At 60.3% G+C, this 17,048-nt stretch overlaps 1 protein-coding gene across 3 annotated transcripts in view; it reads right to left on the bottom strand.

The window, feature by feature from the left end:
* HTRA3 (HtrA serine peptidase 3) overlaps nt 1-13,368 on the bottom strand; it is a 38,728-nt gene extending 25,360 nt beyond the window's left edge. For all 3 annotated transcript variants that reach the window (XR_007725951.1, XM_050792134.1, XM_050792135.1), the window contains exons 1-2: nt 12,749-13,368; nt 584-683 (exon numbers count right to left, since the gene is read on the bottom strand). Coding sequence is in view for 2 of the 3 variants with exons in the window: in XM_050792134.1 (XP_050648091.1) it covers nt 584-683; nt 12,749-13,133 (485 nt within the window). In the remaining variant the exon portion in view is untranslated. The remainder of the gene's footprint in view (nt 1-583; nt 684-12,748) is intronic.
* Between the last annotated feature and the right edge of the window lie 3,680 nt (nt 13,369-17,048).

Genomic DNA, 17,048 nt, shown 5'->3' with positions numbered 1-17,048 from the left:
GCCACTTCCTCACTCACTCATTCCTCCCTCACTCATCTGTGCACTGATTCATGCGTTCACTCACCCAGCCCTCGTTCCTCCCTGCTCTGGCTACACGGGCCTCCGAGCTTGCGGAGCTGCCCCCACTGCCCTGCGCCACTGGCCCAGCTCCCGGGGTGCCTACTTCAGGCTCAGCTTGGGAGGCCTCCCGAGCCCCCGGTTCCCACTGCCCCGAGCCCTGCTCTCTGCCTGCCATGCGTCTGCTCCTTGCACACACACCTGCTGCCTCCCGGCATCTCCTCCATTGGGTTCTGTGTCTGCTTTATTGCGCGGCCCCTCAGGAAGACCAACACATTGCAGGAACCCAGTAGCATGGGTGGCAGCATGAAGGGACAAAGACCCACAGCTGTGCACCTTCTTGGTGCCTACAGCTCCAGCAGATGTGGAGTCACTCTCCCCAGGGGCACACAGGCAGCTGGGAGATGTGACTGAGGTCAGCCTGACCCCAGGACACTCCAGTTTCAAGCCTGGTTTGGGCCCCAGTAGCTGGCCGGCATGCCGGGGGACACCGGGAGGCAGAGAGGGGCGAGGGGTCTCCACCCACCTCAGGAAGAGCTCTATGTGGACCACGGCTGGTGCGATCTTCTCCACCACGTCAGCGATGAAGTTGAATTTGTAGCGTGGGCTGCTCAGCTGGCGGAGACCTGCGCTGGCGGGAAGGGCCAGGTGTGTCAGTGAGACCCTGATACCGCCAGCTCCCAGAGGCCTATGCCCAGGGGGCAGGAGGAGGAGGCTCTTCCTGAGACCCCTGTCCCGGTTCCCAGCCAGCCTCAGCCCACACTGAGCCTGTTGGGGACCCCCTACCCCACAGCAGTGCAGTGACACCAGGCATTTGGGAAGGGCGCTCGCGTACCCCGAGAATGGTTAAAAAGGCTTCCACGTTCTGGGCTTCCTCAGCCCTCTCACTGGACCCTGCCAGGCTGGCCAGGAGGCTCAGAGAGAGGTTAGGACATTATCCTGGGCCACACGGGAGTGAGGCTGGGGCCGGATCTCGGGTCAGTCCCCCTGGGCCTTGTCTGTTCCCTCATGCTGCAGCAATACCCTTACAGGAGAGAACGGGCCCTCTCCTCATGGGCTCCAGCCGGTCCCTCCGAGCCTCGGGGTACAGCAGTGTCCAGGCGGGGGTGTAGTGGAAGACCCCTGGGTGACCTTTATGAGCTACCCGGGCCCGGACACAGTGTGGCCCCTCTGGGCCAAAAGGGCTGCCAATTTCTGAGTCCACAGGGCCCTACATCGGTGTCTAACTTGGCCACACCCCAGCCCGACTGGCCAGATGGTTCACGAACTTCTCTGGGCCCTTCCCAGGCTCAGATTCCTGCTGCCGTCAGGAGTGGGGGCTGTGGCTGCCAGGACCACAGGCCTGAGGCATGCGGTGGCACGGGGCCCACAGACCTCAGGGTTCCCTGCATGGGCCTGTGCCAGGATCTCTCTGGTTCCCACCATCTGGAACGCACACTGCTCAGCCTCGCTTGTGGTTCCCGGGCCCCGGAATGAGACTGGGCTGGAGGCTGCACACTAGGGGTTCGGCTGGGCCTGTCTGCTTTCTAGCTGTGTGGCCTCAGACAAATCACTTAGATTTTCTGGGCCTCAACTTCTTATCTGGAAAATGGGACTGAAGATGCCCTCCTACCACATCTATGGGGACTGAGTATGGAGGACTGCAAACTTTGAGTCCCTGCCGGGGGGCTACCCACCCACCCGGTACCCAGCCACCCAGCCATCTTGGCGATGGGGAGCAAAGAGGGCTCAGTCCATAATGTCCAGCTTTGCAGCCCACGTTCCTCTTGATCACTGGGAAGCGGCCGAGCATGGGGACCGAGGGAAAATCTGGTTTTCTGGATTATCCAAAGGCACGAAGGTACCGTGGTGGGTGCCACTGTGGGGGCAGGGCCCGGGCTGCAGTCCATGCTGCTGGATGCCACTGTCGGGGCAGGACCCAGGCCGTGGTCCATGCTCCAGGAATCATCACGGGGCAAACGCAATCCCCAGGCACATCCCAATTCATTTCCCCAACTCTCCGGGGGCGGCCGGGGGAGGAAATTTTGCCTCTATTTTAAAGGTGGGGACACTGAGGCTCCATAAGAAGAACCGCTCTGCCCACGGACACGTGACTGAGAGGGGAGAACCAGGATCTGAATGCAGGCCGCAGAGCTCCTTTCCCTGGGTGCCCCCACCTCTGCCTTGTGGCTCCCCAAGGCCCTCAAGAGCCCTTTAGCCTGAGCTGGGACCTGGGGGTTGGCTCGAGCTCTGGTGTTGGGTCTCCCAGACTTCCGATGTCTGCCTCTCAGCCGGCCTGCAGGCACCAGCCACACCAGCGCTCGTCCGCTTCAGTCAGCCGGAATCAAAGGCCGCCTGTCTGGGGTGGCTAGAGCCTGGCTGGGAGACGCCGGCCACCGCGAGGCTCCTCTTAGATCAAACTACTGCGGCAGAGTGGGGTCTCAGGTTCAGAGGTCACGTTAACAAGCACCCCAGGGGCAGGGCCTGCTGTGGGCCCAGGGCTCTCTGTGCCCACGTTTGCTTCCATGAGGGATGTGCTGCCCTGCTCCACACCTACAAAGCGGGCGGCTGCCTTGGTGAGGTGAAGCTGCCGTGCAGCCCGAGAAAGCAGCCCAGGCCTGTCCGCTCCTCCTCCCTGCCCCTGGGAACTTGAGTTCATTTCCTAGCCCCCAAGTAGAGAGGAAGGGCACCAGCCACAAAGCCTGCTGCCCTGGTGAGGTTCGGAGCTGCTTCAGAGCTCTCACAAGATGCCCTCAGACCAGCAATTCCCATGACCCAGAGGGACCCCAGGGCAACCCCCAGGCCCAGGCCCTCCTCCCTCCACCAGGGAAGACTCAGCGGTTCTGCTGCTCCCCTGCGTGCCCTGGGGCCTGAGGCTGGCGCCCCATGTGCCTCACCTGAGAAGAAGCACCAGGGCATGGGCACAGCTCCCAGTCGGGACCGTATCGCCTCTCCCACCACGTGGCCTTTGTTGGGCTGCCTACTCAAGTTTCTGCTCATCACCCACTTCTCTACACCTCCACCAGCACGACCTCTCTCTGCTCTCCCTACCAAGATGCTCTGGCCTGTCCTGGGCCCGGCCCTAATCCTGCCTCCTCTAGGCAGCCCCCCAGCAGCCCCAGCTGGACCGAATCTGCCCCTGCTCACAGCCTTATTCAATCCGTGCGTGCAGGGTGTCTTCCATGTGCTCACCCGTGACGGCTGCTGGAGACACAGTGGTTCAGCTGGGGGCGAGGGTCAAGTCAGCAACTGACCAGTGACAGCACAGCATCACCAGGGATGAGGCAGAGGGGAGCCCGGCATGGAGTGGGTGAGTGCAGAGGTGCCCTGACCCAGGCCTGGAAGAGCCCACGGGCAGGGGCACAGCACATGGAAAGCCATAGGCTGAGCCCACATTGCCTGTGCAGGCAGCCACGGCAGACAGGGACCTGGGCCCAGTGTGAGCACAGCAGAATGAGGAATGCCAGCGCCTCTCCTTCCACGGGTGATTAGAAAAGCCTGCCTTCCTGTGTGTCTCCATCCTGGACTCAGACACTCCAACACCCAGGGCCAGAAAGTTCTCTGGGCCCCAACCTGTCCATCCCCTGCTTGACCTGGCCCAGGTCTCACCACGGGGGGCTGCAGAGCTGGGGCCAAAGCTGAGCCCCTGGACCCCCTCAAGCCCCTGGGCTGCTGGGCCCCTGAACTCTGACCCAGCAACCTGAAGATCTGCACGGCACTGCAGTCTCCACTGGAAGGACTTTCTCCCCAGTGTGGTCTCCCACAGGTTACTTAAAATAGGTGCCACTAGATTTTAGAGGGGAGATTCGTTGCTAAACCCTCTGTAAAATACTCATTAAGTAAAAGCCTTGCAGGAAACATCAGAATTCTACTACATGGTGGTTATTTGGGGTTGGGGTGAAGTTAGAGTGACTTTTTTTCATTTTTCAAAGAGAAAATAAAACAGGGCGGGAGAGCAAGGCCTGAGACAGAAGGGCCGTGGGCCTGGGCTGGGAGGTGGCCCATTTCCCACAGAGTCTCCAAAGAGAAGCCCGCATGTGCCCACCCCACACCCCAGGCTCCTTTGGGACAGAGACTGTCCGGTTCGCCTCCACACCCCAGTGGTAACCAACACAAGGTGAGACATTTCAGAAGGAAGGGATGGAGCGGGGAGGAGGGACGGAGAGAGGAGGGGAGGAAGACAGAGAGAAGGGAGAGAAGTTCAAGGGTGCCCTTCTTGATGCTCTCTGAGCCAGCACACAGTAGGTCTGCAAACAGCACCCTGAAGAAAGAATGTGGGTCAGCTGATTAACCAAGTCTCCCAGCAGCCTCACAACAGCAGCAGCACTGGCCCATTTTATGGCCCAGGAGACTGAGGTTGGTTGAGAGGCGAAGATCATTCACTGAGGGAGGGCAGGCCTGGCGCTGGCCCAGGTCTGGTGGATTTCAGGGTCTGGGCAACCCCAGAGGCTGGGGCACCCCTGCAGGGCCCCACCAGGCCCTGCCCCTTTAAGCGGACCTCGGTGGGTGGTGGGGTGGGGGCAGGGGCCTCCGTGCTCCAGCTCCTCCTCCCAACACGCAGATGAATCAGCCATGAATCAGGGGAAAGGAGGACGCGGTTCCCACTGCCTCTTTCCACAGGAAAACCGTGGGCCCCATGGCTGGGAAGCAGACTCTGTTTATTTGGGGTTTTTTGACAACCTCCACCCCCACCCCATCCTCGAGCCAAAGTTCTGAAGTCAACAGTCAGTCTCAACCAGATTCAACAGTCAGTCTCAACCAGATTCAGCCGTCAGCCTTTTTTTTTTTTTCCCTCAATAAACTGGAATCTAAAGGCCCCGGAAGTTTCAGTCGGGAAAACCCTGACACAGAGCGAAGCAATCAAGGCTCAAGGCTAGGTGTCTGGTGTCACCTCCCAGGAGAGGAAGGGGCACAGCAGGGCGCAGGGGAGACAAGCAGGGTGCCAGGGCTCCAGCTCCAACAGCCCTGCCTGACGGAGCTCTGAGGAGTCCTGGGGGACTATGGCCGACCCTGAGGGAGGACCATGTGCTGGCTCTGGACAGTCATAACTGCCATGGAGCAGATGGCGACACTGAGGCCGAGATACCCCTCGGGGTTACCTTGTGCTGCTGCATGGTACGTGCACTGCGTAACTCCAGGCCCTTATTGACAAATATCAGAGTGGCCAGCTTCCCTGCAGTTGTGCAGTGCACAACCTGCCCAACTGTATGCATCAGTCCCTCTAGCACATAATGTGCAGAGCTGGGACCAACACTCAGTTCTGTTCCTCCATCTTTAAGGTCCCTGCCCTTTCTTTTATTGCCCTGTGCAATTAGCAGACCCCTCTGTCACCCAGTGGTCAGCTGTGAGCTGGGGATGGACAAGCCATAAGTGGATAGCCATGGGTCCCAGGCTGTGACCATCTGTCCATAACAGTGACCATGGTCTACAGACCAGAAGGCAACATCTTAGCAGGGCATTCAAGGCCTGGGGTGTCCTGGTCCCATTGACATCTGCAGCCCCACGTGCTGCCACTCTCCCCTGTGGACCTCGGCTCTAGTTCCTGCACACACAGGCTCCTAAGTGTCACTGTGCCTTTGCACATGTGGTTCCCTCCGCCAGGAGTATGCCCTTCCTGTCATTCCTCAGGGCCCAGGCCAGCAGCGCCTCCTCTGGGGAGCCTGCCCTGACTCTGCAAGTGCGGTGATCCACCTCTCCTTCTGGGCCCAACAGCACCTCGTACCCTTCCCAAAGCTGGTCCCTTGGGGGTGCGCCTGTGGCCTGCACCCCTGCACCTGGGCTGGACCTGGCCCGCAGCAGTGGGCAGGAAGCGAATGAGGGAGCGAATGAATGCTCTTCAGAGACAGAGGAGCCATTCCAGGGGCCCGCTCGACAGCCCCCAGCCCCGCCCACCACAAGGGGCTGCCTCCTGGGTCTAATTAGTTCCCAGGACAGCTTCCTGTGTTTTTCCTCCTCTGGAAAATTTGCCTGTCCCCTAGTGAACTGTGCACCCCCCACCCCTAGCCATGTCCCCAAGTGAACTGTGCCCCCACAAGCCTCAGGGCCAGCTGTGGTTCCCTATGGGGTGGATGCTGCTGTCTGCCACCCTCAAGCCCAGGGACGTGTCCATGTGGAACGCAGGAGGGACGAGGGCTGCAGTCCAGGCCCAGAGCAACCCGCTGCCTCCCCCTCCACGGGCCACACCTCGCAGGCGGGACCCGATCTGGGCACGGGACATCAGGCTGGGCTCCGAAGTTTGTGATCTCATTGAATTCTTGCAGCAATTCTGCAAGACAGGAACTGAGTCCATTTTACAGGCAAGGAAACAAGGCTTAGAGAGATCATGGGAACTGCCCAAGGTGCACAGCCAGGCCCTGACCTTGGCGCTTCCCCTGCTCCGTGCTGGCCCTTGGCAAATGTGACAGCCTGTCCAGCCCCAGGGGAGCTCAACCTAGACCCATCCTCAATGTGGGGCCAGCCTGGCTCCTCTGGCTGTGAAACTCCACACCCAGCTGGGCCGCAGCCAGCCCCTCGGAGGAGGAGGCGTTGCCGCCAGCCTGCCTGTGATTTACCAGGAAGGCTGGTCCTTGTGCACAGTGCCATGGGTCAGGCAGGCCTCTGAGCATCCATGCCACTGAAGGCAAGGAAGACAGCCCCTGGCCCTCCTCTTACAGGAAGCCCTCCCTGCCTTGACTGGGGCCAATGAAACTCCCTCCGGCAGGGCCAGCACACGACAGCACCGCCTTCCAGCTCCTTCCCTTCCTCGACCCCTCTCCCTCACTCTCACAAACTCCACTTCTGTAAGACACGTCCACCTGCCATCCTTTCTTCACATCAACTTCTATGAGCCCGGCCCCGTGCAAAGCACACTCAGTCCATCATCTCGTTTGTCCAGTGACCAGTGAGGAGGGCCCCCACTGTTATCCATTTCACAGATGAAGAAACTGAGGTGCAAAGAGCTTCAGAGACTTCTGGGGTAGAGCTGGGACTCCACCCTGAGCAGCCAGACATGAGGGACAAAACTGGGTCCCAGTCCTGGCGCTCTGCCCGTTATGTGCTGGAGCAGGGTAACGCACACAGGTGGGCAGGCTGTACACTGCACAATTCCAGGAGTCACCTGCTGCCCCTGCACTAGACCTGGCTTTCAGCTTGGGGAACATATGGACGTGTCCTCGCCATGTCTTGGCTGCACAAAGGACAAGGGTCTGTGATTTTAAACCCTGTCTCATCCACTAGTCCACAAACACCCTCATCAAAACTAAGTAAGGCCTCACTTCCCCAAGGTACTAGGGGCCTGCCTGGTATTCGGAGCATTGGTTGGGGAACCAGGGGATCTGGGCTCAGGGCAGATCCGTCCATCCCTACCTGAGTGACCGAGGGCAGCTTCCTATAGCTCCCTGAACCCTTTCTCATACAGAACCAGGATATCAATACCCCAGTGATGTGTTGAAGGCTTTGTGGGCCTGGAACACAGCCCAGGGTCACACCCTTGACCCTTGTAAAACCTGGTGACCTCCCTCCCTCAAAGCAAGCCTGGGTGGAGGGCATTCAGACCACCTGGCAGGCCCTGGTGAGCCTGTGGGAGGCACAGGCCCCCTTGTACCCGCCTCCTACAACTGGATGCCACCACCTCCAGAAAGCCCTCCTGACCTAGCCCTCTGTCCATTCTGAAGGTGGTTTCGTCCTCTTCTGGGCTCCAGGCATTGCCATTGGTCCCTCACAACGCAGGATGGGGGTTTCACAGGGATCTGTGGCTGTGGTGATGTGGGCAGGAGGCAGTGGTTGGGGGCACCAAGCCTGTGAACCCGCCAGGAGACTATGCTTAGTCCTGAGGCCGTGGGAGTCACGGCCCAGCTTTCAGCAGGGAAGGTCCGGGGTCTCGCCAAGTCCCCTCAGGCCACTGTGTGGGGCTTCATGGGAGGGCAGTGGCCTGCTGGGGGAAGACTGCAGGCTGGCAGATGGGGTGAGGGTGCATTTGCTAGGCCAAGCCCTGGCAGGAAGGGCAGCTGCACAGCGCCCTGGTCTCAGCTCCAGTCCGGCTGGACTCCTGGCTCCTGGCGGCCTTGGCAAAGGCTCTTGGCCAAGCAGCTCTGCCGGCAGTTCCAAGTCCTCCAGTGCGGCCAGATGCTGTGGCTCGGCCCTGCCGCCCCAGCGGGAGTGGGCGGGGCAGGAGGGGAGGTGTCATCTTGCCTGAGTGGTCCCAGATGCTGAACTCCAATGCATGTGCAGCCCCAGGAAGCTGCTAAGAGGATTACAAGTCAAAAGTCAACCCAAGTTCTTCAATAAATACAACCGGGAGATGCCGTCAGAACCTGCTTGGGGTTGCACAATAAAAGCCGATGATTAAATGCCACCTTGTAAACTGCCCCGGGGCTCTACATTCTGAGCGCAAGGCTGGCTCCAAGGCCTGTTTGTCTGCAGCCAGAGGAGAGCTGCATGGCCTCAGAGCGCTGGTTATGCGCAAAGGGCAACCCTTCTCCACACAGGCCCTCAGAAACGCATTTATCCCCGCTTTTACCACCCCGTGGATGGACATTTATCCGCTCCGTGCAACTGAGCTGCCTTAACGCGGACCTGAGAAGATGCAAGGGTTCCCCTGAGGAGTGGTGATCCTCCGTCACTGAAGGTACGCAAGAAGGACCCCGAAGGTTATAGGAGATTCACACATCACATGGGTCCTTGTCGCATTTCATGTCATCTACAGAGGCCACACACCGGCCCAGGCCCCTGCCCTGCGAGGCTCTGAGCCTGGAGGAGATGGAGATCACGCAGAGAAGCTGACCGACAGTCACAGCTGTGTGCAGGGCCCACCGGAGACCCTGGGTGTGCTCACCAGGCAATGAAGGACGACGGGGCACAGTGGCCAGGGCAGGCGGCTTAGGGGCGGTGAGACATCCAGGAGAACCCACTACAAGAAGGCAAGGGAAGGAAACTCCGGGTAGTGGGCACTGTGCGTGCAAAGGCCCCGAGGCGGGAAAAAGACCAGTGAGGCTGGAGCACAGGGGACCGGGAGACGGCACCGAGGGTGGTGTGGGCCAGGTGGCAGGCGCAAGGCCCTGTGAGTCAAGGTAAGTGTTGAAGTGCCTTGCGGGGAAGCCTGCAGGTGACGGGCAGGACAGATTGACCAAGGTGATCCTGGCTGCTGTGTGAGAAGTGATGGAAGGGAGGATGGTGGGGGGAAGTCAGAGCGCCCCAGGAGACATTTTGTGGGTGAGCTGAGAGGACTCCTGGGGCACAGGGGAATGAGGGGTGGAGGGGAGTGAGGGGCGGAGGGGAGTGAGGGGCGGAGGGGAGTGAGGGGCGGAGGGGAGTGAGGGGCGGAGGGGAGTGAGGGGCGGAGGGGAATGAGGAGCAGAGGGGAATGAGGGGTGGAGGGACGGAGGGGATCGAGGCTCCCCACTGAACATCCTGGTGCTCCTCTCAGTGGGGCTGGGAGAGTGGAGCCCGAGGCTGCTCCACAGGCATCTCCACACAACTCTAGCTCAGGAGACACCTGAGGGCTGGAGATAGCGCCCAAAGGCCCAGCACCTGGGGAGGACTTAATGGCAGCTGAGCTCACGGGGAGGGGCGTGGTGAGAAGGGACCAAGGAGACCCTCCTATAGAGGGTGAAAGAAAGTGGAGGAGCTGACACGGGGAGGGGAGAGGAGAGCACAAGGAACCTCAGCCCACAGGAGGCTGCCCTCACCAGGCAAGACTTCCTCCCAGAAATGCCCGGCAGCGCCTGGCACACCACTAAGTGTGGCCGGCACCCAGCAACTTCTGGCCAGGAGGGCGGAAGCCTGGCTACGCTGCTGGAACACTCCGTGGAGGCTGAGCCTGATGGAGCCGGGGGCCCAGGCCTGACCCGACTCCCAGTCTTGGGGCCCTGCCACCCCTGCAGAGGAAAAGCCCCACAGAGCATAGCCTTCAAAGCCAGCTAGACCCAGACCAGGCCCCGCCGGGTCACTTCCTGACCATGTGACCTCAGAGCAGTCCCTCACCCTCCTTGGCCTCCGGCAACACATCTGCGCTGCCTGGGAAAGGACCAGGCTTGCCGTGGGAAATGAGGCAGGACTGGTGAGAGGCCGGGCACCTAAGGCCTCCACAGGGAGTGGACTCTGCGTGTCACCCCGCCGAAAGCTGGGCGTCCAAGGTTCCCGTGCACCAGGCTACAAAGGCAGGGCTGCACACCGTCCACAGTGTGAGCGGCGCCCTGGAGATGGCCAGCAGCCTCCCGCCTGCACGCTCTGCCTCCCCTCCCCATTGGGCCCTGGCTCCCCACCACTTCCCTGGCTCCATGGGCTCTGGTGGTGACAGGGCTCTCAGGTCCTGTGCAGATCTCTGCCTTGCCCATGCCCTCCCGTCCTCCCCATCCTTCCCTGGGCAGCTCCCACTCCTCCTCCCCAGCTTGGCACAGAAGCGCCTCCTCTGGAGAGCCTCTCCTCACCTTGCCAGGTGAGACAGATTCGGGTCGGTCACCACAGTGATAACAACATGTGAAATAGCGCGGTCTGGGGTCGCCCATCAGGCAAGGGGCGTGTGCCTTCGTGCCCGGCAGCAGCTCTCCTGCAGGTGCTGCTGTCACCCCCGCTTCTCATCTGAGGAAACTCAGGGTGAGTAAGTGGTCTAAGGTCACCTCATCGGGAAGAGGTGCGCTGGGACCGCAGATCCCGGAGCACTGAGGCCTCAGCCCGTGACCCCACGCTCTTGGCCGTCTCCTGGCCTTCTGAGCTCCCCATGCACCTGTCTGTGGGGATCAGACTATTTTCCTCCCCGCACCCTCCCTCTGTCCCCTTGATGGTCTGTGAGGCTTGAGGGCACCAACAGGGTCTGCTACATGGCTGTGCCCTGTCGCCAGCCTGGGGCCAGCCAGGCACACGGAGAAGGCGCCTCACGACATGGGCTCCAGGACTCAGTGAGTGTCTCGGAACATCCAGGCTGCCTCCAGCTCCCTGCCAGCCCTGCACCCTGCAGCCCTATTCTCATAGTGCCTTCCACAGTGGGGAGCAGGGTGGGGAGGCGGCCCCCATCCACACAGCTGGGCTGCAATGGGCAGACCCAGGAAAGGCACCCCAGCACCAAGCCCCAATCTGATGAGCCACCGTGACGGTGCAGCAGGTGTTGAGTCAGTGACAACGTCTCGGAGACCCCGCAGCCCCACACTCGCACCCCTCAGCTTCCTGGGCAGTCTCAACACAAGCCAGACCTCATCACCCTCACCCCCATGATGGTTTGAACGTGTTCCCTCCAAAACAGAGGTGTTGCTCATCATGTGATGGTATGAAAAGGTGGGGAGTTAGGAGGTGATGAGGTCACGAGGGTTCCTCCTTTCCAGCCTGGGCTGAAGCTCCGTATAAAAGAGGCTACAGGCAGCATCGCGCTTTGTCCCTGCCTGCACTTCTGCTGTGTGAAGACGCAGGTTCCTCCCTTCTGCAGAGTGCAACCCTCACCAGACAACCGAGCCTGCTGCACCTTGGTCCTGAACGTCCCAGCCTCCAGAGCTGTGAGAAATACACCTCTGTCCTGTAGAAACTGTCCAGTCTCAGGTGTGTTGTACCAGCACAAGACGGACCAGGACTCCCTGCCAAACCCTGCGGTGACTCTTCCACATAATCCTAGCTAATCCCGAGTGATGCTTCCCACACGGGGCTCCCAGGAACCCCAGTGTGCTGGGAGGAGGACATGTGTGTTCTGCCAGAAAAGAGGAGCTCTCTGTTGAAATTCTCTGGGGGAACTCCTGGGTTTTATCAATTGAGAACACTGCAGGTTTTCTCAGAACCTCTGATAGATTGAGCCTGTGAGTCTCCACTACAAGAATAGAGCGCTTAGATTCCCAACCTTTTTAGACCATGAAAACACTTGGAATTGTATTCAGAGGACCACAGAAAAATTAGGAAACCCTCTGCAGGCTTCCCAGGTGCCCTGGCAGTTGGTGCTCCCCATGGTGCTCCTGAGGCTCCACGGAGCCTGTTCTGGTGGCTATTGCATCTCTCCCTGCCACCTGCAAGCTGATGGCATGCAGGGCCCTGACTCCTAACCATGAGCCTGGGGCCCAGTGCTGGTCTTCAGTGAGCCCCACAGCAGAGCCTGCCTTCCTAAGAAGCACCCCAAACAGGGAAAAAGGTACAGCAGGTTTTCCAGCATTTTCCTCCACGCACAGAGTCCACCTGCACAGTGAGATGCAACTCAGAGCCGACTGCCTCAGGGGAGGCTGTTCTAGGGTCTGACCCCGCCGTTCTCTCCCCCAGGCAGCCTCTTCCTGGGGCGCCCCAAGCAGTTCAGGGACCTGCAGCCCGACCCTTCCCACACAGTCCTGTGGAGACATGCACTCCACCACAGTCGCAAGGAAAGAAGGCATCACCCAAGAGGGCACCAGGGCTGGAGATTTAGGGCAGAAAAGAGTGTCCTTCATCCAATACCCAGACAGAGCAGGGGTCCGAGGACCAGGGGGATGGGCACGAGACATCAGTTCTGAAGAGACCAGAGCTGGAAACAGTCCTAGATGAGGCCCCTCGGGTGGCCAGGAGACCACCGGGTTTCCCTTTTGACTAATTCTGTGACCTTGGGGACAGCGGTTTACCTTTCTGGGCCTCAGTTTCTTCATCTGAAAGACCAGACGGCTGGTGGGATGATTTCTGAAGGGCCACCCGGTGGTGCCCAGGGAGAGACGACCTCGAGCTCGGCCCTAACTCCCGGCCTTAGTTTCCCCAAGAGAAAGAAGCTTCGCTTCCTCCCCGGCCCCAGAGCGCTTACCCAGCGGGCAGGCGCCCTTCTGCAGCTGGCGCACGGGCGTCCCGGAGAGCTGCAGTGCGCGGCGGCTGGCCGCCTGCAGCGCGCACACGTTGGCATAGGTGTGCCCGTCGGTGCCACACACGGCGTGCGTCCAGCGGCAGCGGCACAGGCCGCGCACGCACTCCAGGCTCTCCCCACAAGGCGAGTCCAGGGGGCTGCCGCAGGGCTCGCCCTCGCTGGCGGCGCACACCAGGCAGCAGTTGCAGAGGTCGGGCACGTAGCCGCCGGGGCAGCGGGGGCTGGGACACCGCGACACGTCGCAGCGCGCGGGACACGGCGCCGCGGGGGGCTCCCGGGCCAGCGCCAAAGCGGCCAACGCGGCCAGGAGCAGCGCTCGCGCCTGCATGGCGGCCAGGCCGGCGGCGGGTGGCAGCGCGGGAAACCGGGCGGGGGCCGGCGGGGGTCGGTGGGGACAACGAGGCCGCTGCGGGGCCAGGCGCCTACGGATGGGACTGGGGTGGGCGCGCGGTCACATGCGCGGGTGGCTCAGGCTAGCGGGCAGTCGGGACAGCAGGGGCATCCCCAGGGCGCGGGGAGAGCAGGGACTTCGGCTCCCTCCAGCCTGACGGTCCGCGGGCAGCGGGCCGGCGCCTTTAAAGGCGACCGCCCAGCCCGCCCTGGCTGGAAGGGGCGGCCCCGCCTCTCCGCCAGCCCCGCCCAGGCCCCGACAGGGCCCCGCCTGGCCTTCCGGGCCTGGACCCACCCAGCAGGCCTTGGGACTCTGGTCTGCCTGGTCGGGAAAACCCGAGGCTACAGACACGCAGGGGTCCTTTCTGGTGGGGACCCCCAGGCCCAGCCTATCCCAGTAAACCTTGGGGGATGCGTTTTCCCCGCTCTAGAGGGGTCTGTCCGGGTCCAGTCTCCTCTGTGCCTCAGTTTCCTCCTCCAGGAAAGGGGAATTGACAGCTTTTCTCAAGCTCATAGGGTCGCTGGAAGAATCACAGAGGCCAGGCCTGAGCAGCGTTCCCGAGTCCTGGCTGTCCAGGGAATGGGAAGCTGTTTCCATTCTCATCATTGCTCCTGCATTCTCTGCAGGGACCCTTCAGACCCAGCACGAGGGTCAGAGTCTGGTGACAGTGCGTCAGCTGATGGCGTGAAGGCTGCAGAGTCGGGGGAGAGGGCAGAATCCCCCCCTTGGAGGTGAATGTCAAACCTGGAGAGGATCTGGATGTGCAGCAACGGGATGGGAAGGGGGACCTGGCGGTGACCTGGGTAGAGGCTCCCAAGCAAAAGCAGGTCCAGGTAGCAGGAGACAACCCCGCGTGCACAGCCTGGAGCTGCGATCTTCACACTTTGTAAGTCCCTAGTCCCCTGGGCTGCATGGCGAAGCCTGGGAGTCCTTCTCAGAAAGATGTCGTCAAGTACATTTAAATGCATAAAACAAAGACCACGGAGTCGCAAAGGGGAACAGTTCTATCAAAACACAGTTATCAAAATACATGAAACAATTCATGACAGTGTGGCCTATGTATGGGCTTCTTTATCAGCGTGTTAATTACAGGTTCTGGTCTGTCGTCTGATACCAGTGGACATTTCGTAGCAGCCCGGGGCAGAGGGCTGCCACTGGAGACACCTTCGGTGTGGGTGGTGACGTGGGGGTGAAAACACTCAGCCTCTACTGGCCATGGAGCCACAGGCCCTGCTGGCTGGGGTCAGCTGCACCCCCAAAGGAATGAATGCTGGACTTCAGTTGGAGCTGTTGGGATAACTTTTCCATCCAGTTTCACAGACACCCAAGTTAAGAATGGGGAGGGGCACCTCTGGTCCAGAGGGAGGGGGAGCTGGAGGTTAAAGGGCCTCCCGGAATGGGAAGGTGGAGGGGCCTGATCCCTCAGGGCCCTGGGTCCTTGAAGGACTGAGTACTGCCGAGTCGTCGGGCAGGGAGTGGCCCCATCAGACAGGGTGTCTGGGGAGTACAAGGTGGGAGGAGGCGGGGCCCCAAGTGTGAGCCTCCATAGGAGCCAGAGAGAGCGAGAGTTTGAAGGGTCACAGGAGATGGGGAGAGAAGGGACCTGGGGCTTCTCCTCCTAAAAGTCCCTTTGACAACGGGCAGTAGCACCTGCATTTCTTCCTCTGCACACCTGAAGTGCATTTTGCTTTGAAGATGTGGAGAATTTCAGGCCATTTCTTGGAATGGCCCAGAATGCTAGGGGCTGGGGACCTCAGGGCCGGGTTGAACCTCCCTCAACCTTGGCCAGGGCTCTTGGTCCATGTCTCTGCAAGGTGGGCTTGCCTAAGGGGCAAGGAGAATTTTTCACGTGCCTGGGATGCCTGCCCCCCGAGTAAGCCTTGGTGGGGTACTGTGACCCAGAGCTGACTTTTCGGGGGACCTGTGCTTTCCTGCAGACACCTGGCCCTGAAGATCAACACTTTTCCATCCCTGGATCCTCCAGGGCACAGAAAACTAAGTCCCTGGGAAGGGCCCGAGAGCTCATTTCCCCTAAGCTTTTCATCCACAGATGGGGAAACTGAGTCTCAGAGAGGGTGCAGGACTGGCTGCTGCAGCAGGTCAGAGTTTGCACAGCCTGCCACAGTTTCCAAGGAGCCACAGCTGCTGATGTGTAGGCCCTGAGGCTGCTGGGGTGCTCTGCACACACTTGCCTCAGTCTTCAGGAGGCCCCTGAGAGGTGGGCGTTAGGATCCTTAGAACAGGCCGGGGGAGTAGAAGGTCAGAGCTTCTGGCAGGTGGGCCTCAGATCTGGACCTGTCCTTAGGTCAAGTCCTTGCTTCTCCCTGGAGACCATGCTGCCCCCAACGGTCACCACCTTGATCTCCTTGCAGTGGGGATTTAGTCCCCTTGTACGGAGAGGGAAACTGAGGCCCAGAGTGAAAAGACCCTTCTCTGCTCTGCAGCTGGAATGCAGTTCCCTGGGGTCGCCTTTGTTCTTCCTTGAAATGGGCAGGGGCTCACAGTGGCTGCCTGGAGCTTGGCCAGAGTCCAGCACTGTCCTTAGGAGAGCCGCGCCCCCTGCTGCTCCCGCCCTGCACTGCCTCTCCCTCAGCAAACGTCAGGGCCTTCCAGCCCCCTAACCCTGAGCACCTGACTTAGGGCCCAGGAGTAGGGTAGGATTCCCCAAGGGCCTGGGACCCACCCGGGAGGTTCCTCTGAGTCTCTGGCTTCCCGGTACGGGACTGCCTCTGTCGGCAGCCCAGAGCTCCAGATTCAGGCTCCGCCAGGCCAACGTGTGCGGGCGCGAGGCAGACCCTCCGGCCTGTGTTATCTCAGCTCATTCTTCAACAATGCCAGGAAGCTTGTTTAATTTACATACATCCCTCCTTTATTCATTTCTACTTACTCCCCCTTGTCACCCTGCCCGAAATTTTGACAGTTCTTTACAAACAAGCATACGATGAGATGTTGCTTATCCTCAGTGGAATGGAATTCACTCCCTCCATGCTGGGCCTGGGCTGGGCCAGGGTCTGCCTCTCTCCGGGGGACTCTTGTCCCATGCCAGGACCCCATGGCCCCATCCCATCCCCCCATCTCTGCCCAGAGCTGGACAGCAGTGCCCATCCTGGGTCTGCAGGGGAGCCCTCCAAGCTGTGGGCAGGCTCGGCCCTTTGGCTTGACCCCTGCCCAAGTCCAGGCTTCGTGTCAGATGAGGTCATCGCTTACACCACTCCAGAGACCTCAGAGACCATCGTCAGCTGTGATAAGACGCGGTGGACTTGTGAGTGGGTGACTCAGAGGGTGGGCTCTCCTCAGGCAGATGGGTGGGGGGTGGGCGTAGGTTGTGACATGGGCCACCCTTTCTGCACCTCCCAGCACTGACATCAGCTCTGCCCTCCTTGGGTGCTTCTGTAAGCTCTGGGAACAACCCCTCAAGGGGAATGCCGGTTACAGCCATTCCACGGGTACAGAAAGCCGAGCTAGGGGAGTTTAAATGACTTGCCCAAGGCCCCTCAGCCTTTAGGTGATGGATCCAGGCTTAGGAGAAGTTGGATCTGACCGCAAAGTGTATGTTCTTCCCCCAGAACCACAGTGCTGTTCCATACCCATTTTATGGAAGGAAAAACTGAGGCCCACAAAGGGAAAGTGGGTGGCTGAGACAACCAGGCTAACTGACCCTAGTAGGTCACGTTGACTGAGCCTCTGCAATGTACTGCGGACTAGGGACTGTGCAGGTGTCTAGCCCTTACCACACCCTCTGAAGCAGGTCTTACTATTGCCATGCCCATTGCACAGATAAAAAAAGCAAGGCACAGGGAGGCCCAATAGCTCATCGCTGTGTCCAAGATCACAGTGAGTGAGCTGCAGCAT

Source organism: Macaca thibetana, chromosome 5, assembly GCF_024542745.1.
Source record: "Macaca thibetana thibetana isolate TM-01 chromosome 5, ASM2454274v1, whole genome shotgun sequence".
Classification (NCBI taxonomy): Eukaryota; Metazoa; Chordata; class Mammalia; order Primates; family Cercopithecidae; genus Macaca; species Macaca thibetana.
This window is presented reverse-complemented; position numbering and strand designations above follow the sequence as displayed.